This window comes from Indicator indicator, chromosome 7 (genome assembly GCF_027791375.1).
Source record: "Indicator indicator isolate 239-I01 chromosome 7, UM_Iind_1.1, whole genome shotgun sequence".
NCBI lineage: Eukaryota > Metazoa > Chordata > Aves > Piciformes > Indicatoridae > Indicator > Indicator indicator.
The window spans coordinates 10,445,266-10,468,497 of record NC_072016.1 but is presented as its reverse complement, the minus strand read 5'-3'; the positions used below and the strand labels follow the sequence as shown (position 1 = coordinate 10,468,497).

The 23,232-nt window shown below is 43.7% G+C and overlaps 1 protein-coding gene across 1 annotated transcript in view; it reads right to left on the bottom strand.

Moving 5' to 3' along the window:
- SH3PXD2A (SH3 and PX domains 2A) overlaps positions 1-23,232 on the bottom strand; it is a 252,459-nt gene that overhangs the window by 132,170 nt on the left and 97,057 nt on the right. Inside the window, exons 4-5 of the mRNA XM_054382243.1 lie at positions 15,332-15,408; positions 5,780-5,871 (exon numbers count right to left, since the gene is read on the bottom strand). Of these exons, the coding sequence (XP_054238218.1) occupies positions 5,780-5,871; positions 15,332-15,408 (169 nt within the window). The remainder of the gene's footprint in view (positions 1-5,779; positions 5,872-15,331; positions 15,409-23,232) is intronic.

Here is a 23,232-nt window from a genome sequence, read left to right as displayed (position 1 = left end):
AGAGAGCAGAATTGGCCACACTTCAGTCTATTTCTGGGACACAAGGCTGCCTGACCTCTCAGCCACTCTATGGCACAGTACTGTAAATCCATTCTGTGATTCAGAAGCCAACAAAACATTTTCATGACAAATTTAGATTTTTGAAGGCAAACATTCTCAAGTAAATACAGTCCTAAAACAGGCACATTTGAAAACAAAACAACAAAACAGAAAATCCCAAACCAAACCAACAGCAAAACCCACAGATGCTCCACTACATTCAGATGCTTAAAGAGCTGTGGTCCCTAATTCCCACAGAAATCAATGAGAGCTGTATGACTAAAGAGGAGTAGCCAAGCAATGCTTTTGGCAAATCAGCATTAACAGGATAATGCATCCTTAGCTACCTAATTCTCAGTGAAGGCAAGTAAGTAATTTTTTGAAAATACTTTTTCTTCCCTTCGGAACAGTGAGTCATAACTGCATTATCCTATCACACTTAATCAGAGTTCTTCCTGTTCTGTATTTTACAATATATTTCTCAGCTGATAAATCACATAAAAAGAAAGCTTCCATCTTTTTCTGACTTTGCTGTTCTTAGGGAATTAATTTCTGTTCTGCATCTCTGAAGTGGAATGAATTGCCCTAATAAAATGCATGCGTGAAGCAGTCACAACATCACTGTCAAGTGCAGACTGTAGCAGTGATTGTCATAAAATGGTGCTGACCATATTCCTAAACAATGTGAATATTGTACTGTAAGTCCTGTAAGAAACAGCCACCACACGAAAAGAATGACAGCTCTCCTCATAGCACATCTGCTCAGAGACTCAACTATCTAATGTGTTGGGGAAACACAACTGTAACGGAATGAAAGAGAAATATAAACGAAGAAATATGAGAGATGAAATCTAAGAGAAAATATTTGCATAACATCAAACAGATCAGAATAAATATAGATATTTTCAGATGAAAAATTTTCCTCCTCTGCTCTCCTCCTGCCAGTAGGTAAGTGAATTGTTATTATAGGGCAGATCAGACTACATTTGGGAAACAGTCATATGGAAACACAGTCATGCTTATGGATAGGAAAAAGTGTGTTAGAGAACTGTGCTTTAGCACTGGTATATGCCTACATGAAAGCATGCTTCCTTAACACGGTCTCTGCATTACCCTGGTAACTCCTTCCCAGTTTCCTTATCAAGAATCTCTAATATGTGAAAATAAAGGCAGAATCTAGCTTCCGTTTTACAGTGGCTGCCTGGCATCTGAGTGTCTGAGTGTTACACCACTTATATGATAAAGATACAATCAGTAAAGCTCAGGGCTACAGATCACAATAAAGTATTTCTGTTCTCCAGTACAGGCACCATCAGCATTCAGTCCACTTTCTGAGTCACCCTTCTTAATGTATATACCTAATAAGTTCCCTAATTTTCCTGGATTTGCATATTGTTTGAAAATAGCTTTATGATTCTTATAGGAAAAATACTCTCAGATGCTCAACACTGTTTTAAATTCAGTTGTAAATATTACTAGTGGTGGTTTAAAAATAAATCTCATTTGAGCTTTCATGCATTGCTGCAGGAGTACTGGAGAATGAATCCTTGGATCTTGATGTGCTTTTTAGACTAGCTCCAGACCCAGGAAGAAAAAGCAAACTGTCATGAGTGGTCTGGCTGTGATATTTCAAAGCCAACTGAAAAAAAGCCCTAAAAGTAGTGAACCATATGCAATGCCTAATTGATTAATCTTACTCCTTGGGCATTTCTGTTATTTCTAGTAAAAAATAATCATTAAAAAAAATGGTTTCTGAGATTTTGTTTGTTGACTATGAGCCCTGGCCTGACCTCAGCCTTGAATTTAAATCCCCAGTAGAAGTCTGAAATTAATCCATCTCTGGCTTAGTTATCAGTAATTATAATTATTAACAGAAGTATCCAGTAAATGAATGGTTGTCAGTAACATGGAGTTTTAACTTAAAACAATGGATAAATAAAAATGCACTTCCTTCTTACCTTAGAGTATCTTTTCCCATAACAATGCAGGATCTGGTCCTTACATGGGTATGGTGATAGACACAAGCCTGGCCTTTTGCCTACACACATGTGCATTTGCTCAAACACTAAAATTCCACATTTTACAATCCTAAGAAGTTGAAAACTGCTCCTTCTGTACCAGGGTGGATGGTTTGAAGCTTGCTTTCTCTGCATCTCATCAGTGAAGCAGACACAGAGCAGTACAAGCCACTGCCCCGGGAACACTGGCACGACAGCTCCACATGGCCTAACATCAGCGCTCCCAGTGCATGCCAGCTCCCTTGCAAAGGCCATGCTTTCACCATGTGAAACAGCCCAATAAATCTCCCAGATTATCCTTTTGGAGGGATTTAGTGTCCTCCTGTGGTTTCTCCCGTGCAGCATGAAGAAAACTTGCTGTTGGGAGCTATCTGAGCCAGAGCGAGCTCCGCTGGCAGGGGCAGACTCAAAGGAGAACGTCAGTCGGTTCAAACACTGTGATTTCTTGAGACATCTCTCCAGCTATCTGTTTGTAACCCAGAGGAGGTTTAATGGGTCTGAAAGTAATACCTTCTGCCTATTGTCACAGGACTCAAAAGCCTGGACCACCACCAAAACAGGAAAGAGAAAACCTAAGCTGTGAATCCAAGTGAACAAATTGGCTGGATTATGACAGTGCTGGGAAAGCCCAGCTTTTGTTAGAGCTGGACTGCTGCTGCTCCAGCACTGCAGGCAACCAGAGCACAGCAGCAGTAGGAAATGACCCTGCAGGGAACAGCCTGCACGCCAAACATGCCATAAAGGGCAGTACACAGAAGCAGGGAGGAGGCAAGGGTAGGGCACATGAAGAGCCGTAAGGAAGAAGATGGCAACACATCTGCAAGAGTGCCTAAGGGACCACAGGGAAATGCTGGTTTCTTTTGGGACAGTAGAAACAGAAGTGAAGGGCACAGCTTCACAGCTGAATTACTGCAGCAATACAAAAACTACTGCATGTGCATCACCAAGAGTTATGGTTCAGCAATTAAAGGCACGGATACCTCTCTGCATATCCCAGCTGAGAGTTAAAACACACTGTTTAGTGCCTTCTCCCTTGAAGTTTAGGATTCCTTGTTTTTTGGGTGGGAGCATGTGCTCAGTCACTGCTCTGTGGACACAAAATAACTCAATGAACTCTCTGCGCTCAACAACAAATGCCCATGGGATTAAGGCTACGCTCCTGAAAACAGGTTCATTAAACTCTAGGTCAGGCTTTGTCTTATGAGGCTGAGCTGCTGCAGAAAAACAGACCATCTCATTGTGCACAGAGAGAAGACAGGAAGGTGGCACAAGCAACTCTATTCTGCCATTCTTTGGTGGCTGAATCCCTTACCTGGCAATATTTCTTTATTCTCCTTTAACCCAGATGGTTGAAAGCCATGTCTATACGGAGGTAACCCTATATGAACCACTTCTGCACTAAGGGCTAAAAGAAGCAGATGAAGAAATGGATAAAATAATTAGGGTAGTCTAGATGCTGACCCCAGGCTATGTCCCCACAACCTCCAGTGAGACAAATGATGGACCATGATGTTCAGGGAAGATCCAATGCATAGGGCAGCACTGGATCACTGTTTCTGGAGTGGCTGGCAGAATAGTAAAATGAGGAGACAGAGTGGATTTCTCTGGCTGATTGCACTCCCTCCTGCAGGGACTGTTGAGGATGAGAATCACCCTGGAGGTGTCCTTCCCCTGTACCCTACACAGTGGTCTAGTGAGCCTCAGATCTCCCTTCCCCCTCAGTTCACAGAAGAAAAACACTAAGATGTTTCCATTGGCTTTTACATCGTCTTTTTGTAGAGACTAATTTTCAGTTTCAACAATACATCTTTTGTGAAGTGCTCTCAGCAGAAACCTTAGACACCTTCCCTAAGATCTGTTTGCTTACAGAAGATGAGGTAGGATTTATTTAAACCCAGCTAGATTAATGTCTTGCAGACATTAGTGAAGTGAGATTTAATCAGGTTATTGCTCTACATTTTCCAGGGAAATAAATCACACTTATTACTAGGTTGGAATAAGATGCAAGGCTTGGGCTGAGAACATTTAGTAGTTTTTGTTTTTCTGGCAGGGAGCAAATGGCTAACTTGAAAATTGCTGCAGGGCTGTCAAACAGGGAGCTCAGGAAAAAGCTCTCAAGAACTTGTAGGAGGAAAAAGAGAAAAAAAGCCATAATGACTAGTGTTGGCATGGGGGTGGGCCATGGCCCTTGTTCCCTGCCTTCTGGAGGTCCAATCCTGACTCTATTTCACTCAAGCCCAATGCTGCTGGGTCCTAATCAGTACAGAAAGCAGAGAAGAGTGCTAAACAGCATTTTAAAGCAGACTCCTGAGGTCCATCTGAGATCCTCCAGGTAAACTTTCCCATAACTCTGGGGACTTGACTTCTCTTCTAGGTGTCTGTTTCTGCCTGGCACATGCGGTTGCTGTGGGATGAAGCAACCTTTGCACACCACTTTACAGACCCTAAATGGAAATTGTGATGGTCAGCAGATCTCAAGAGCACAGGCAGTGGTTTCTAAGGTTGCAATATGTGTTTAACAATGAACATGCCACTGTATTTATTCACCCCAGGCATTTTTCTAAAACAAGGCTGGTTAAAAAAAAAAAAAAAAAAAAAAAAGGCAGCTCTTTTTCCATATCTTTGATGTCAAAACTGATTTTTTTCTCATTCAGAAAACAAAAAAGACTTTGCTCTCAGCTATGCTACCAGTGTTTTCTCTAGTCTAAATGTTAATATATCCCCTTGTATAAAACCATATATGCACAAAAGACAAAGTTTGGGATATAAGGATGCAGTGATCCTCTCCTCTACACCAACATGGGTGCAGAGAGCTGAAACCAATACAAATCTTTTCACTACGTTTGTGTGCACTGAAGTGCCAAAATGAAAATGCTTTATGTCCATTTCTCCTTAACCAATGGGCTGTGCAGATAGCGAAGAAAACAAATTAGGGGAACACAACCTGAAATCAAGTTTCAAATTGTGCAACAAAGTAGCACAGAACACTAGGGGACTAAGTCGAATTCTTACTGCAGAGCACAATAAAATATATCCTGTTTGGTATTGAAGGAGAAAAGCAAATATCAAGAGAGGCAGAATAGAGGCTTGTAAATACCCTCCTGCTAACACTTTCTCTGGGTAAATTAGTCTGAACCCTGATTACATCAGCATGAATCAGCCTGTCTACTCCAAGGTAAAGGCTACAGTTCTGTTCCACGTTCAATGGGAACTTTGCTTAAATTTTCCTTGGCTTCCTGCTTAGAAAGAATAGACTCTCCAGAGACAGTTTTGGATCTGGACCACAATCTTGCACCCTTCAGATAACTAAGTATCTCTGGGCAGGAGTACATTTAAAGAGGCAGCTGGTAATTATGAGCCAAGTGCTTACTGGCAGGATTTCCCCCTGCTGCTGAGCCAATGCTTTTGGGAAATAAATGACTCTTTGGCGATAATTATCAGGTAAAAACCACAAGCTAGGGAAGGTTCCCTCATTAGAACCATCAGCAAGAAACAATGCAAAGGTGGGTGGAGGATGGATAAAAATTTGTCTCTAAGGGTTGCCTGAGTGTCCTCCACAAGACCTGACGTGGTTGTACATAATTGCTGATTATTTTCTAGGTAGTACTTGAAAGCTACAAAATCTGTTCCTGCATTTACAGTAGTAATAAAAACAAATGACCTTTTCCTTCCAGCTAATCAAAATGAACTGAGAAGCACTGGAAATCCATCACAGCACTTACTCTTTTGGAGGGTTAAGGTCTTCTGGGCGAGCCTCGAAGAACCTGAAGACTTCATCGCACTGTGAAATGTGAGGAGGAAGCCGTACCAGCGCCTGGGAAAAAAAACCAAACAAATAACAGAACAGGGAGGGAGAAGCACTTAGAAAAGTCAGGTTCAAATCATCGTCTCAAACATTTAAGCTATCAAGCAAGAGGACATAAAAAACTTCTGGCAGGAGGAAGCAAATGCAAAAGGAAAACACTATGCCTGGCTACTAACCTGAGAAAAAAGGGAAATAGCATGTCTTCACTGCAAATAACACGTAGGATGCAATGAATTGAGACAGGCAATGGTTCTTGGAGTCAGCCAATGTAATTTTTTTTGCCATGTGTACAAGATCAGAATTTGGTCCACACGTGCAAAGCCATACAAGGAGCAGATAAGTTACTCTGTGGCTGGGACAGCCTCCATGACGTGTGTTTGCAATCCGGTTAGGATTCGCACGCTTTATGTCAATGCACACAAATTCCAGCAGTGAAAAACTTCGGACCCAACACCAACTAATAGAGCAGATTAATGTGCTTCATAAAGTTTTCCATCAAGCACTGACAATAGGAAAAAAAAAGATGGCTAAAAAAAAAAAAACCACAAGCCAAACCAAACAACAATGTGCTCCTAAATTAACAGGAAAGGAAGTTTGATTAAGTGTCTGAAAAAAAGGAAAGCAGAAAGGCTATTTTTGCTTGAAGAAGGCTTCACAGCACATCGTGGCTAACAGTCTGCTCAAGCTGCAAGGCACAGGTATGCAGAACTTGTCACATTCAGCAATGTGAAGAAGCAACCACATTACGTTGAAGTGTACTGGGAAGTGAAACTTTGAACCAGTGAGACAAGCACATAAGGCAGAAACATGCTATGAATTTGCTGTTCAGAATCTGGAGCTTGATGGTGCCAAAAGGGAACAAAGAGCTGTCTCCAGTGCACAGAAATGGGAAAGCAGCTCTAAGTGACATGACTCTCAGATTGCCTCCAGAAATGACCAGCAGTAGAGGAAAAGAGGTTGGAGTTCACCTTCTCCTGTGCTAAGTTATGTTGAAAATAGGCCACAGGTTAAATATAGACCAAGCTTCTTACAGGTGCTGTAAACCTGTTTGACAAAGTAAGATTGGCTCTTCTGCAGGTTGAAAGTAGGACAAACAATCTTGAAAGATGATGAAAAACTGCACCAGAGCTACATGAAAGTCCATGATGGTAAACTGGTTATACTAATCCATGAGACACCTGATTGATCTTGGTCAGACACAACAGAAGGCCAAGTCAAAGCACAAAGGCGTGGCTGGGCACTTGGTTACCCTCACAGGCTTTAGAAGTGGCCAGGTTTGTTTCCCAGACCACTCCTGCTTGGGGATGTGAAGGGAAAGAGCTGAAAATTAAAAAATCCTTCTCTGAAGCTGCAGGTGTCCAGTATTAGATGATGGGAGTCTTGTTTTGAAGTGGCCTAAAATTCAAAGCCACCTACAGCAATATTTACCCTGTGAAGAATGAGGCTCTGGCCTATGGCCTGCACTATAAAGCAGAAAAAAGATACCTCACAATAAGGAAGAAGCATCAGATGCAGAATTCAGACGACATCCTGGTGGATCCAAATGCTGTGGCATGGATACAGAGCACTGCTGGTTGCTACACTGGCACAGGTGGAAAACTCAAGTGCTTTAATCTGAATGGAGGATGAACTGGTCCTCACTGCTATCCACTCTATCTTGCCTAAAAGCATTAATGAAGGTGTGAGCTTTCTACCCTTATTCCCAGTGTGTGTAAACATATGCATGCAGCTGGCAAAACAAGGAAAATCAGGAACTGTCTGGGAAAAGTAACAACCACAGCATGTCGAAAAAGAGAAAAAGGAGAAAGAGCTAAATATTTTGCCAGGGCAGGCTAACAAGAACATAGACAACATTGCAGCATGTTTTATTCATCTGAATCTCAATCAGGAGACAGACACACACAGAGGAGCAATATTGCCCAGCCAACAGTGGATGGACTGAGATTTAGTGATGGCTCTATTACTAATACCCTTCTCAGTTTGGGCAAGGTTGTTTAACCTTTTCCCATCAAATTCAGCAGGGATATATCTTCAATTACCCGCCTACAATGCTGAGCAATAACACTTACCTAATTCACAGAAGGGTTATGAGGCTCAGATATTTAATATCTACAATGTGTTTTGAAATCTCAAAGGGCTTGATCTTGTGCAGTCAATGGGGCAAGAGCAAGCACTGCAAATGATATGTATCATTACTAGAGAAACACAAATACCCAAGTTATACCTATCACAGAGGGGCTTGGACATCAGGTGCCTTCTCAAAGTCACCACTTCCCTTAAATCACAGGTGTTCATCCTTCCCAGAAAAACAAGCTACAGATGTCAATACTTAGATTTTCAGTGATGGAGGAGTACAAATCCTACCAAGTTGCCACAGAGATTTGTGCTTCTAAATGTTTAGAAGTTTTAGAAAATCTGACTGGTCAGTAGTCCCCTGCCTGGAAATCTCCATGAGCACTGTGGTCCTGCTTGGATGAAGGGCTGTAATTGAAAAGCACCTCCATGACTCCAGGGTTTCAGAGGCAGTGGATAAAATCAGCCTAATCCATTTCCACACCTAGCCATCCACCTTCCCACCCCATGGACATGGCAGCCTTGGGGCAGGGCAGGCTCTCCTGCTTCTGAATCACGGTGAATCAAAGTGCTGCAATTTTCAGCCCAGTGCACAAAGGTGAAATGAAATCCACCCAGCAGTAACACACTATTGCATGTTTCTCAGGGAACTCAGGTGTAAGTCTGCAGCCAGTCAATTTTTACCTGTTAAGGAACAAAATCTTAAGAAGAGGTGAAAAATGCTAAGAAAGGGTAAGAAAGTGCAAATAAGGGTGTAAAATGAGGCAGAAACGGCCTATTGATTTTGGACAGTGGCAGGGAACAGCAACACTTTCATGAGAAACAAGTGTCTCTTCAGCAAACACACAACATCCACCCAGGAGCAAGCCAAGTCCAATGTGATTCCAGTGAGCGAACAAAAAGTGCATTGAGCAGATGAGGGACACTACTGTTGCTCTGCAAGGGGAAAATGCAAGCTTCTGGCATTTCTAGCAAGACAGTTTTAGGGCAAAGCTGTAACAGCCTGAAGGAAAGGCTGCAGGGTCAAGGAAAGAAAGGTAGAGAAAAAGAGGAAAGTAGATGGTGAAAGGATGGAAAGGATGGGGAAGTGACACTCTTCCTGGGATGTGGAAAGAAGACATAAATGAACACAGCTACAAACAGCAAGCATGCAGAAACACAAGGAATTTGCACAGGAAAGGTGAGAGATAAAAAGTGTCAGGGAGCAGACCTCAGCCTTGCACAAGCACTATCAGTAACAGCACGTTTCCTTGCTCGGCCTCCAAAGGCGGACGCGGACTGGTCAGACCTCACGCGCTCCTTAGGAGATCTGCTTTCGTGTGTTGTTGCAGTCTGCAGCTGTCTCTCTCTCTCTATTACCGGTTTCAGACAGTCTCACAGAGCAGATGAGTGGATAGGCTATTAGGACAGCTGTAACGTCAGGCAGGGCATGAGCAAGCAGCCCCTGGCACTGGGGATGGCTGGCTACTCACACTCCCACTCACACTCACACTCAAACACGGGCAGGCTGCTGCACGCCGCACACAGCACTTGAAGCAGAGCACCAGGTGCAGGGGTTCATTGCTTTAGGTTACATGAACCGCATACAGCTCTGTGGGACTGCATTACAGCTCAAAGGCTTCACAAAATACATGCACGTTAGTATAAACCCATGCAGGTACTTGCAAGGATGCACTTGAGTGCTGTCTGCTATGTTTCCACAGATAAATCTATAAAAAGCAGGCACAGAAGATGAGCATGTGGAGAGCTATGCACGAGTAGGCCTGTGTGTGTACAAGCACAGAATGACACTCACTCCGATGAACTTTTTGTATGAAAATGTAAAACTGGACATGCTTGTCTATCAACTTGTAAAATTGATAGAGACACACCAGCATTTTTAAAGGCTGCCCTGTCTTCCCCACCATGTACATCTATCTCTGGGTCAGGTAAATCATTGCCGGTCTGTCCCTGCAGCCTGTTGAGGGAGTTCAGCTGCATTGCTTTTGGACCCCTAACGTTCAGTGGTTTTAATCCCAGGTCTGCACACAAATACACAGAGACGACTGACAGCACTGCATTGTTATGACTCCCTGATGTTTCTTATTAAGTATCCTATTCTCAGCAGTTTACTATTTTAATTAACATTCATCATTAGTGCCAGATGTTTGTGAATGGCAGTGAGTCCAGCAAGAAGGAAGGTGCAATTAAAATATTTGTTTCTCAGAACAGGGAAATAAATTGTTTCATCTACACAAAGATATTTCCCATTTCGGTTTTGTCGAGGGCCTCAAGTAAGACCAAGTTTAAACTCAAAGCACTGAAATGTTGGATGGCAAACCCTGAGCGTCAGACATGGATGAGAATACACAGTAGTGACTCAGACTGGAGAAGTGAAAAGAATTAGGAATAAAGAGCAGAGGGAATTGGGAAAATAGGGTGCAGAGTTTTGGAAGTAACAGGAACATGCTTCTGGGCCTCAGGCATGGAAGGACCATAAGGCAACGCAAAGCAAGGCTCTACTTCAGATGCTTAGGGGTGTTGCACATAATTAACTCATAGATTTTAAAAAATGACAGAGTTTGTCACTTCAACTCTTTTGTTCTTGACCAGGACTATTAGTCCATCTTCAGTCAACACTAGCTTAGTTGTACAGTGGATGGAGACAGAAACATCTATGCATCTGTCTTGACAGGTTCAAGGATAAATCTTGAAAGAGAGGCAGGACTAGATCAAGAGGGAGGTAATTATGTTTTTGAAGTGTGGTCTCTCACGCTGTGAACATTAATAAAAGAATGACTAATATTTCCTGGTACTGATGTGACTTGCTCATCTGATTTTTATTTAAGTGGTGTGCACTTGGGTTCTTAAGCCTCACAACAGAGAAGCCTATAAGCTTCTACTGAAATCCACCTCCAGTGGGGACAGCATGAAGGCATGTGAGAAATTCAGGTAAGTGTTTATAACAATGGGACTTCACATCTTAATAGTTTCTCTGCATAAACATGCTTCCTTCAGGACCAACACACACAAATCTGCAAGTCTGAAAATGGTGGCCTCAGTCTTCCCAGAGGGCTGTGTAAGGAGAGAGTCGTGGTTTTGTGAACCACTGACCTGAGAGGTCCTTCTTGAACAGGATGGTACATACTGGACAGACACACACCAGAGACGTGTTTGTGAAATCAAAAGCTTGATAAACAAAATGCTCCTGACAAGGCAAGGCTATGAAACTGCTCTTTCCTTCACATTGGCAAAAACTCCTAAACACATTAAGAGAATTAAGCCAAATGAGCCCAGAAGACCTTAATTCATACTAAAATAATTCCAGTTAACAGGGAAATCATCCAGAGATATCAATGCCAGTGAGCAGTACACATTTATTGGCAAAAGGCAGTTTATTTGGTAACTCACTCAGTTTACCAGCAAGGACATACAGACCCTGAACTTTCATGTTTATAGATGAGAAATCTTGCTCTGTGTGTTCCACTCATCTGTTTTTCATTGCAACTCTAACATTTCTTGTACCCTTAGCAAAAACACTGGCCTAATTACCTCTGTGATGGCACTTCTCTAAGTTGGTACAATGCAATGAAGAATTATCCAGGGGTGAGGAGTTGAGAGACCCATGTTGTAGGGTCCAGAGTGCTCAAGCACCTGATACTGACCTCCCCTTACTGCCAAGTACCCCCATAAAGTCTCAGGCAGACCCTGCCTGTCACTTTTTATGTGCCTGGTGCAGGAATTACAATACATCCAAACAGCTGAAGTTAGACCTGCTTCTCAGCCATGCAAATCACCAGTCTGCAAAAACAAAACAACAAATGGTCAAACATTTGCACCACTCATTTCCTGGGACCCATCTGTGCTTTGTCTTGCCAGGGCAGGTGAAATGGATGGAGAACCCTCATATGGCACAAAAAATTACCACACACTTTGTACCTGAATCTGCCTCTCTCCTCTGTTTCCTCATTCATTCCAGTGGACAAAGGCCTATTGTCTCATTTATTCACTTTATTATCCATATCAGATTTTGTCCATCAACTTCACCCACATCATTCCATCACAATTCTTTAAGTTTTTCAAAATTAGCCATGTTGGCTGCCTACCCATTTTAGGACTTGCATGGGCCATAAACTTTGCATTCTTCATTTATAGCAGAACTGAGCTCATCATAATTATACTTTTCCTCTGCATTTATATCCAATTCAGAGTCAAAACATCACTGGACAGGGGAAGAAATGCAGAAAACATTTAACACTTCCAAAGAGCTGGGCACAATCCCACTCTCAGTTCACACACATGCATTAGTAGCTGCTAAGGAGCAGGAAACAGTAGCGACTAATATTATTTTAGTAGCAAAATAACCCCACAGCACTTTCCCTTCTTACACCAAGAGCTGATTTCATCATACTTTCTAGAAGCTGGCACTGGAGCTAACTGAGGCACTCAGGTTCCTTCTGTAGTTACAGCTCAATGGAGACAGCCCCTGTGACAAGTTTAGGCTGGTGAAGTGAGGCCACTCTGGTTCACTCCCCATCTAATTTTCTGTTCCAAATTCACAGCTTTCTCTCATCCCTGGCTAACTTCACATTGGGATGAAAAGATTACAGAAAGGTTACAAAGATCATGCTCCCAGAAACCTTTTAAACGGTGACTTCTGGTGAAGGTAGCAAGAAAGCATTTCTGAATTTTAAGCCTCTGCTAAGCCCCAGAGATGAAATCCTGTCCCTGCTGACAGTAAGTAACAAAACTACCACCGACTTCAGTGTACCAAGAAGCTCTTCTCCTACAAGTTATCTCCCGAAATTCTTTATACCTTTGAAGTTCAGTGCTTGATATTCACCATTAATTTCAGCCTTCTGGACTTTCATATTCTGGGCCAGGTTCAGAACATAGGACACTAATTCTTTGAATTAATGCAAATTGGATGAACCATAAATATTCAAAAGAAAAACTTATTCTCATAAAATGTGCAGACTTAAAAAGGTTGGGAGAGTAATGAGTTGCAACTCTCTGGTTGCTCTGTTTATTTCCACTGGTTGCAACTGCTTGCTGTGGGATTTAGGAATGACTGGGACAGGCCATGCTATCACAGTATCACATTATCACAGTATATCAGAGGCTGGAAGGGACCTCAAGAGATCATCAAGTCCAACTCCGCTGCCAGAGCAGGATCACTTAGGATGGTCCACACAGGAATGCATCCAGGTGGGTTTTGAAATTCTCCAGAGAAGGAGACTCCACAACTCTCTGGGGAGCCTGTTCTATGCTATCTTCATTTACTCTCCATAATTAGGAGGAAGGTGTAGCAGAGGGCAAAGAAACCAACTGATAACTGGATCTGATGACAGGCAGAACATCATAGATACCTCTATACTGGTTTTGATGGGTGGCCACAGGCTTGCCTACCATCCACACTGGATATAAATTAATATTCAGGCATGAATTTGAAGTCAAATGCAGAGAATGGAGGAGAAAAAGCTCAGCATTGCTTTACTTCCTAGCACCAGCAGAAGCATTCACCTATCTTCAGCCCATGCTGTTCAGGCACAACCAATAAGACACATCCCAGGGGGATAGATGAGTTAGCTAGGGTCTTCGTTCCTTAAAGACCTGACAACCCATGCAGAAAGGAACTAAGAAGGAAGTAGCCCTCTTGAAGCACTCATATAGACATGAGATGCAATGCCTGCTCAAGCAGTGACTATGAGCCTCACTCTCCAATGTCATCCAGATTTAAATATCTTCTACTGTGAAGCACAGACACAAATTAAGTATCTATATAAATATATAAATGAAAATAAAATAAAAAGACAATACATCAAGCACAGAAGAGCCAGAGATCACTGGAAGCCAGGATAATATTCTTCAGAAGCCACTATACATATGTCATACTCATTGCTGGGCACCACTGTGGCTGATGCTGGAAATAGGAAACACTGGGCTGGGGCAATCTGGGCTAACCCAACACAGCTGGGACTATGCTTATAAAAGCAGCACCTATTAATAAATAAGTTATAAGCTTGGCTTCGGGGAAGCATCCAACTATGTCTCTGAGCTGGGCAGCAGCAGCAGATCTGCTCCATATCATCTGAACCAGACTGAAACCAGTCATGATTCTATGAGTGGAGCCAGACTTCTTCAGCTGAGAAAAAAGGAAGCAAGGAGGAGGGTGGCAATCACAGCACTGCGGTGTCAAGGAGCGTGCCAGCAGCCAGTGCCGCAACATAGCCCTCGGCTGTGACCGGCGGGGTGCTGGCGCCTGGCTGGGTCAGGTCAGCTCTGTCTGGGGCGCAGACAAAGGGGTCCCAGAGAAGCAGCTGCCTCCTCCAGTGCAAGTCACTGCTCTCTCCACCATGCATCTGTTGGGTGAACCCTGACATCAGCCCTCACCGCTTGCGTTGCAGGCAGTTCCTGTCTGAAGGAGGGTGGTTGGGGGTGCAGCTAGACTCGACATATTTTCCCGAGAGCCGTTCGGCCGCCGGCAGGAAGACAGTGCATTAATTGTCGCACAAGAAAGCCTGATCTCATGAGATAAGACTTTAATAGCAGCTTCCTTGCCCAGGGGGTGCAGATGGCATGGGTCTCACCACCCCCTCTTCCCCAGCACGCCTCAGGCACTTTGGCGATCTGCTCCCAATTTTGGATGAGTAAATGTCTGACTAGCGAAGTTCTTGGGAACATGTTTTTTCCCCCTCCACCTGCTCCACTGGCTTTCTCAAAATGGAAAGAAAAGCCCACAGGAAATAAGAGAGGAAGTCTGGGATTTAAAGTATGCACTGACCGATGTACTCAATATCTCTAACAAAACCTGGGTATCTGCCCTGCTTAGAAATTACTTTTAATCTATAGTCAGAAGATTAATTATCATCAAATCATAAACTCTAAGCCAGAAAGGAAAGATTAGGTGACTTAACCTTCTTCTCAACACAGCCATACTTTTCTGTCCTGCAATAAATTTCCAGACTTTCCCTCATCAGGAGAAGCACTCCTGGAAGCCACTGGCCCATCACCAGTGCTGCATCAGCCATCACTGTCCCTCAGGTGGCACTGGGGGACAGACAGGGAGGTAACAGAAGAAAATGACATCTTAGTTGTGCCTCTTTGCCTCTCAGCTCCTGCTTTCCTTGAGGTTGATGTAGTAATAAAATCCACATTTAGGGGAGATGAGGCTTACAGCCTTTACTGAGTAAATGAGGCACCAATTTGGTACATAAAGTCTGCAGGGAAAACACTGCAAGGATTCTATGAGCAATGAGTGCCTTGCTTTCACCTGCCCCATTAGTCTTGCAGTGCTTGGCATGGACCTCAACACAGATGAAGATCTTAGTAGTATCTGGGCACCAAAGTCCCACACTCGTGGTGGCTGTGAGCACCCACACAACAGGGCTGCCAGATGCTGCCCCAGAGCTCTTACCCTGCAATATTCGTCGATGGGTTTCAGCCTCTTCACAGCTACGTCTCGGACATGGCTCCTCCGGAACAGGATCTTGCCTGAGGAGAAAACAGATGAAAGGGGAGGGTTAGGAGCATCACCTGCCATGTAGGATAGCACAACAGGACTGAGCAGAAAGGTCAGCAGATGGGGTTTCAAACCTGGCTCCAGCCACAGCTCTCAGCAGTGCCAGTGGCTGAGCTCTGCAACCCTGTTATACCCACAAGGGAGGAGTCACAGCACTGGAGAGGCTCACACAGCAGCAGCTTTGTGTGACAGCAGGCTCCCACTGCTACCAGGCAGACAGGGTGGCACAGTTTGAGCAGGTGTGAGCAGCAGATCTGCTCCTGCCCTCAGAGCAAACTGCACAAAAACACACTGCAGGGCAGGCAGCAGAGGGACATAGGGCAACAGCTGTCAGGCACCTCTCACAGCTGGATACTGTGGGTCTGAAGTTTGCACAGGAGATGCAGCGTATGGCCAACAACTACCACAGGAACAGCAGCTCCATGAAATCTTGGCAACTGCCAGAGAGGTCCTGCTTGTGTTAGCCACCAAAAGGGGACTGCAGTGACTCATGGGGCAGGGGGAGTTTTTCTGATTTCATCCTGTACATTACACAAAAAGTTTTGCTTCCCTTTTAGAGATGGCATTATCCTGGAAGGGACTAGTGCAATGTTATGACTGTCTTCTACTTCAGGGCTGCTTTGGCATGTCTGTGCTGAGAGCACAGGGAGCATCACTGGGGTGGGATGTGGGCTCCATCAACACCCCATGCCTGCCCATTCAGCTACCTCCCACTGTGGATGCTCCTGCCCTTTCAGGCAGGCAACACACATAGCCAGTTCACAAGCAAACACAAGGATGTTGGTGACAGCACCCTTATAAATCTACAGAGGAAAACAAATAGTTGAAGAAAAATAAACAAACTCTGGTTTTTTGAAAGTAAAAAGAAAATAACAACCTCGGTATCCTTACTAGATGACATTTCTTCAAGTAGTTAAGATCAAATAAACAACTGGATTTTGTGTGAAACTGATTATAACAAAGTTTATCAAAATAATCTAGGAGCTGAGTTACTCCACACACAAGGATGTCATAGAGTTAGTATTTTTTTGGCTAGAAGGGATTATATCTTCATATCCTTTTTTGGTGTTTTTCTTCCCTTTTCCTTTTGTACTGTATTTCTTTTAATGTAATGAGACAAAAATAAATTATATGTTCTCCTTGTGGTGGAAGAAAACAGTATCTGCCAGCATTATTTAGGCCATGAAATGTCTATGTAAAAAAACCCCACTGACACATATACCACCCTCTGCTCCAAACTTCTGCCAACAGGCAAATAAGATACTCATCCATAGATCATGGGATAAGAAAATGGACTAGGAAATGAAATCAGATCCAAAATCTAAATATGTGGTTTTTATTTTGTCATGATTACACAAGCTGAGAGGTTAAATATGAATGGAGTTAAATCCAGTTGGTAGCCAGTCACGAGGGGTGTTCCCCAGGGCTCAGAACTGGGGCTAGTTCTCTTTAATATCTTTATCAGTGATCTGGATGAGGGAATTGAGAGAATCCTCAGTAAATCTGCAGATGACACTATGCCAGGAGGGAGTGTTGATGTGCTTGAGGGTAGGGAGGCTCAGCAGAGGGTCCTGGGCAGGATGGATCAATGGGCTAGGGTCAGTTGTACAAGATTCAGTAAGGCCAAGCGCCAGGTCCTGTGCTTGGTTCACAACAACTCCAGGCAGCACTACAGACTTGGGGCAAAGTGGCTGGAAAGCTGCCTGATGGAGAAAGACCTGGACATGCTGTTCAAGAGCTGGCTGAACAAAAGCCAGCAGTGTGCTCAGGTGGCCATGAACGCCAACAGCATCCTGGCCTGTATCGGGAATAGTGTGACAAGCAGGACCAGAGAAGTGACCATCCCCCTGTACTCAGCACTGTCACCAGTGCATATTGTGAGTACCTTGAGTACTGTGTTTACTTTTGGGGCCCTCACTACAAGAAATTCACTGAAGTCCTGGAGTGGGTCCAAAGAAGGGTGAAGAAGCTGCTGAAGGGTCTGGAGAAGAAGTCCTATGACTTATGAAAGGAGGCTGAGGGGAGACCTTCCCATTCTTTCCAACTGCCTGAAAGGAGGTTGTAGTGAGGTGGGTGTCAATCTCTTCTCCTTAGTAATGAGTGATAGGGCAAGAGGACGTGGCCTCAAGTTGCACCAGAGGAGGTTTAGATTGGGTATTAGAATAAAATTCCTTACTGAAAGGGTTATAAAACACTGTAACAGGCTGCCCAGGGAGATGGTTGAATCCCCATCCCTGGAGATGTTCAAAAGGTACATAGATGTGGTGCCCAGGGACATGGTTTACCACCAGACTAGGTAGAGTTAGATAATTGTCAGACTTTAACAGTCTGTTTGAAGCAAAATTATTCTATGATTCTATGTTAATGAAATGGCAGCCTTTAACAATCCAGTAACAGGGACTATAAATCCTCTCAGACTCTGCCCTTATTGGTTGCCTTTTCACAGAATCACACAGAATCATAGAATGTTAGAGATCATTGCCAAAGCAGGATCACCTAGGGCAGGCTGCACAGGAACACATCCAGGGGGGTTCTGAAAGTCTCCAGAGAGGCAGACTCCACAGCCTCTCTGGGCAGCCTGTTCCAGTGCTCTGTCACCCCCATCATAACTGCTCCGTAACTGCTAACCTGGAAGGTGTTAAAGCCTTTTGTTCCATGTAGGAGAAAATGGTTTATGTCCATCCCCAATTCTGGCAGCAAAACAACTTGTCCTGTGAGGCAAAGCCTTCTCCTTGTGCCATAAATTTATCTTTCTGGGTTCCTTATGGTTATCTCATTACAAAGCTGGTGCTGAGCACACAGTCACACACAGAATACACGACAAATCTTCAATAGGTGTCTGAGGTGTTCATCTGAGCTTGACTGATTTAGCCAAAGACTGCTGGAGAAGGAAGGTGGCAGTTCTGTCTCTCTGTATCAACTGACTTTGGACACATTAAAACCTTGCAGCTTTCCTGCTTCTCTCTCTGGTAAATGGAGACCATTACCTGCAAACTACCAAAACGTTTTTTTTTCCTGACAGCCTCCAAGATCACACCGTACTTGTACTGCAACTGTAGTAAGCTGGTTTTTTAGGAGGAAAGGGTCTTGGGGTAGCTGACTAAAGAGTAGTTCAGTTCCTTTCTCAGTGCTCCAGAAATGCTGGTCAGGGAGATCTTCCTATTTCTTTGCAACTTTTATAAATACACTGCAAAGAGAAAGTAACATTTTGGAAACATTCGCATTTTCTGGCTTTCCTGTTTTCAGTTCAAGCCATGAGTTGAAAGTCAAACCAGTGACCATATAAAAACATAAAGGCACCAAAGGCTTAAACACATGAAAGATCTCCTGTAAATGCAATTCAGCTTTCCTAAAAAGACAGTTTACAGAGAGGCCCTGGTCTTCAAAGTAACATACTAAATGAAAGACTCAGCATAAGAAACAAGATAAATATAATAAAGAATGTTACATTAAACACAGAGTACAAAAAAGACCCCAGGATATGAGGAGTCTTAATTCAGTCCTTAAATGGAGATGGAAAATATCAGGATGACTGTGGGTGTTAGGATGAAGAAAAGCCCAGAAGGTGCTTCCATTTTTATCCCTTCAGAAAAAGGAAGATTTTCCCTGTGCTACTGGATGCTGGAAAAGGCCCAGTGGGAGGTGTTGGGAAAGATCTGTAGCTGCCTGGTCCAATATGGCATTCAAAACTGAGATGTGGAGAAAGGTGAGTAGTTTACAGCATCAAGGAGTAGCAGCCAGCAAAGAAAAACAAAGACACTTTGCAAGCACATCCAGTTCTGGTGGGCAGCAAGGAGGGACCCACTCACAAATCCTGGTGGTCCTCAAGCAAAGAACTCTCATTGCCAGAAGTACTGATGCACCTCTAAGAAGGGACAACTTCCCAAACGCCCAGCTTTTCCCCTTTTCTGGGAAGTCAGACTGTGCTGACAGAAGCTTTGCCAAAGCCATCACAACTGACCAGCAGAACCACAGTAGATCCAGTACAAATTACTACTGCAGTTTTTCCATTTCTACTGGTCTTCCTCTAGAAGCAGAGGAGGTCCCATGGGACTTGAAAAGCAAGGTAACCCAAGAGACCTACGCTGTACACTCTTCTGGTATTCCAAGTGGGTGTGCTGGACACAAACCTCAGTAATGAAAAGCTTTGCCTAACGAGGTAGTCAGGGTCATCATAAAGAAACTGAGCAGGCAGGCAGCTGAGCAATGGAGGTGCACAAGACCCAGTGAGGAGCCCTCAGGACAGCAATGGAAAGGAGAATTTCGTGCAGCGTTAATATGAAGAAAGGAAGTCCCAGGGTGGCCAGTAAATGCAGAACAACCCAGGCAGTTTCCTTGTGAGGGTGGAGGAGTGGTTTGTGTGCCACTTGACCTTTCCTTTGGGTAGTTTCCACATCTCTAAGGAGAAGATCTACTTTTGTGCAAGCACATACAGTGCTGATTCCTCTCTCCCAAATATTACTGAAGCTCTTTGAAGCCCCCCTTAGGCACTATACCCGTTTCACAGAAGGATGAGCAGCTTTTAAATCATGCTGCTGCCCAACTAGGAAGTGAATGGGAAGTCTGCCTCAAACTCAATAGGAAGCTACAGGCTATATGGGATGGTGCTGCCTCGTGCAAATGTTTAATTCAACGATGTGCCAGGCTTGGACTGGTCCAAGGGAGGTCTGGCACATATTAAGAAGGACTCCAAGGACTGCAGCACTGCAAAAGAGAGACATGGGGAAGACACAGGGCTCCTGCCGTGCTGCTAATGCAGGATAACAATATTTATTTTTATCCTTTTTTCTTTAAAGAAAATATTATTCCTAGGAAATTAATGTGGATAAGAGGCAAAGTATCAGGTTCAGCATTGTAAAGGCATCTTAAGTCATTCTTTCATCTCTCTGTATGTATATATACACATATATGGAGTCTTTAATTCTGAGACCACACACCTCTTCTCCCACCAGACCTCAGTTTCCTCCTGTATACACAGTGGGTGCACAAAGTAAGAAGAATAAAGCTGTGAAGGACTCTCTCTTTCTTGCAGCTGCTGATTCTGCTATCTTAAAGGTATCTTCTGAATGTCACTTTATTCCTGCGCAACTTCATGCTTAGAGTAGCATGGATTCTAACAAGAGCCATGGACCACAAGAACAAACAGGCTTAAAAGCATCCCAACATTCTGGTCCTCTCATGAGCCTATAGGTTTATACCCAGCACACCAGAAGGGTCCGCAGCAATGCTTTGTAATAGTCAAGAAGGTGGTTCATGCAGGGAAGAAGCCCATCTTTTGGTGAGCCTGGTGACACTGTGGAGCATAGTCTGGAGGCAGGATAGCAGTGGGCATCACTAGGCAAAGAAGCACTAGAAGTCCTAGATGGGATGCCTAACAGCAGAATCCAGTCTTTCCAGTACCAAGGAGCCAGCTGTCACAGCAGCTACTACCCTAGATTGGTGATTCGTAAGCTCTAAGACAGCCTCTAAAACAAATCTCCTTGTAACACCTTTTTTGACTGTCAAGGAGAGGTGCTGCATATCTAGGCCTTGAGACATTCTAGAGATGCTTTCATGATCTTCCCACTACTGTGCCATTGGCTCAGAATTGAGCTGCCAACTTTGCTGCTCTTTGGAGTCAGTCAGTGAGTAGGGAGCAACAGGGAGACAGGGAAATTTCTGGTTCGCTCCTTTCCAAATCTTCCTGAGAACAGATCCACCTCTAGCTCTTACTCTATAATTGCTGAGCTCGATTTCTTTCAAGGGATGTCCAAGTGGTGGATTGGTCTGAGGACACCAATTATTTCGTGCAAGAAGTATCTGTCAGAAGTTAGGAAAAGCCCAAATCCACTGTTAAAGGGACAATGGACAAATACATATTCACTTTTAATCTTCTACTTCAAGTACTGTCACCACACTTCAGAGGGTAGTACATGAAACAAGTCACACGATAAATACTCAGGAGATGACAGCCTGGAGACTAATGGGTGTGTTAAAAATGCTATAATGTCTCATCTGATTTATGTTTAAAAGAGATGTGCTGCCTCTGACTACAGAAGCTCCAGCTGTGGATGCTTTGTCAGTCAGCTGTCTCCCAAAAGCAGGGAAGTGCCCCTGTTCCTGCCTCTTCATATTGTTCTTGTTACTGTATTGTTGATCCTCTCCTCTTTTTATCTGAGAACCTGGGAGGTACCAGGCTCTGTATATACATTGTCAAGTAATGTGTTTAACCTAAGATCAACTTCTCAGAGACAGAATCTGCTTATGAGATGAGGTCAGACTCTTTTCACAGTTTCACTCGGGTTGCATTGGCAAAAAAGAGTAAAGAATTTAGCCCTTGTGCAATTACAGACTCTCCTTTTGAGCAAAGCAGCTTCCTCCATTTTAACTAAAAACATTTTGCTGCTTAGATATTTTTTATGAAGGTTTCTACTCCTTACATACAGGTATTACTATTATTTGTATAGACTGAAGAGCAATATTGTGCAATCAGCTATGACACAAATTTCCTCCCAATGTAAACTACATAATTCACCAGTGCACCATTATGGGGTAGAAGAATAATTTTGTGTTTCTCTCACGGAAGTATATGTGATTGTCAACCAGATGGCAATCTGACAGCAACCAAAAAAGAGGTGTGCTCCTTACAAAATAATGTCTTTCTTTTGCTTGGGGATCCCAGTTTCCATGGATTGTTTCATTCATGACTTCCTGAACACAGAAAGCCAGTGCCAGGGTCCTAACACTGGTGGCATTTGCTCCTGACAAAGAACGGGGAGGGAAATGATTCATAGTGTTTTCAACAGTGAGAGGGGGAAGGTCTTTTTCACTAAGTAGAAACTCCTGACGGAATCAGAACTGTTGGCTGAACTTGGCTGCCAAAGGGCCTCAGCTGATAAAGGCCTTTGCTAATCAGCAAGAATTACTATGGAAGGTGACAAGAGGTGATGGAGACAGATAGGGCAGTGAGGAAAGACAACACAAGCATTAACAATATTGCCCTGCGATACGGGGGATGGTGGGGACGGTGTCCTTCTGCACTTGGATCCTGTTTTTAATGTGCATGCTAAAGTAAATCACCAAGAAGCAGCAGAACATGGGAAATAACATGGCTTGTATAAAAGTGTGTCACCAGGAAGAGAAATCTTCCTCCATTAGAAGGGATAAGCAGAAAATGCCCTTACGTGAATAATTGCAAGAGGAAACTAAAGACAAGCAAGAGGTGAGGCTGCATTCTCCATCAACAAAGAGCTCCTACCTCTGACCCTGGCTGCTTTCCAATGTCTGTAGGGACAGTAACATCAGCTCTAGAACAGCTTTGCTAATACACCAGGCACAGCTGTTCTAGAAGTAGAAAAGCCATGAGCACCAATGCCAAAATTCAGGAGTGACCGAGAGGGTCCAGACTGCGAATCTCACGCTAACAGCTCTGTTACTGTTTGTACAATGTTTTGTATAAGCCAAGAGCTACTTAATGTTGCTCTATGTCCTGCTGCTATCACCCAAACAACCCATTGCTCCTGTAATCTCCTTAGCTGCCCCAGCTGCAAATCTCTCACCTCTTAAAAGCAAGGCAGGAACCATGGTGCAGGTAAATTACGCAGTATTTGGTATGGAAAGGGTGGGCGAAAGAGCTGCAAAATTATCCTTTAAGTTTTACTGTGGGATATCTCTCTGTGCATTGGTTGTATGCCCCAGAAAACCAGAAGAGATTCATCACCTTGCTTAAAGCACCAGAGTACGGAAAAGTAAAGCACCTATCCCACAAAAGAGCAACCCACTGTGAGCACAAGTCCCCAGACCCCTTAAATCTGAAC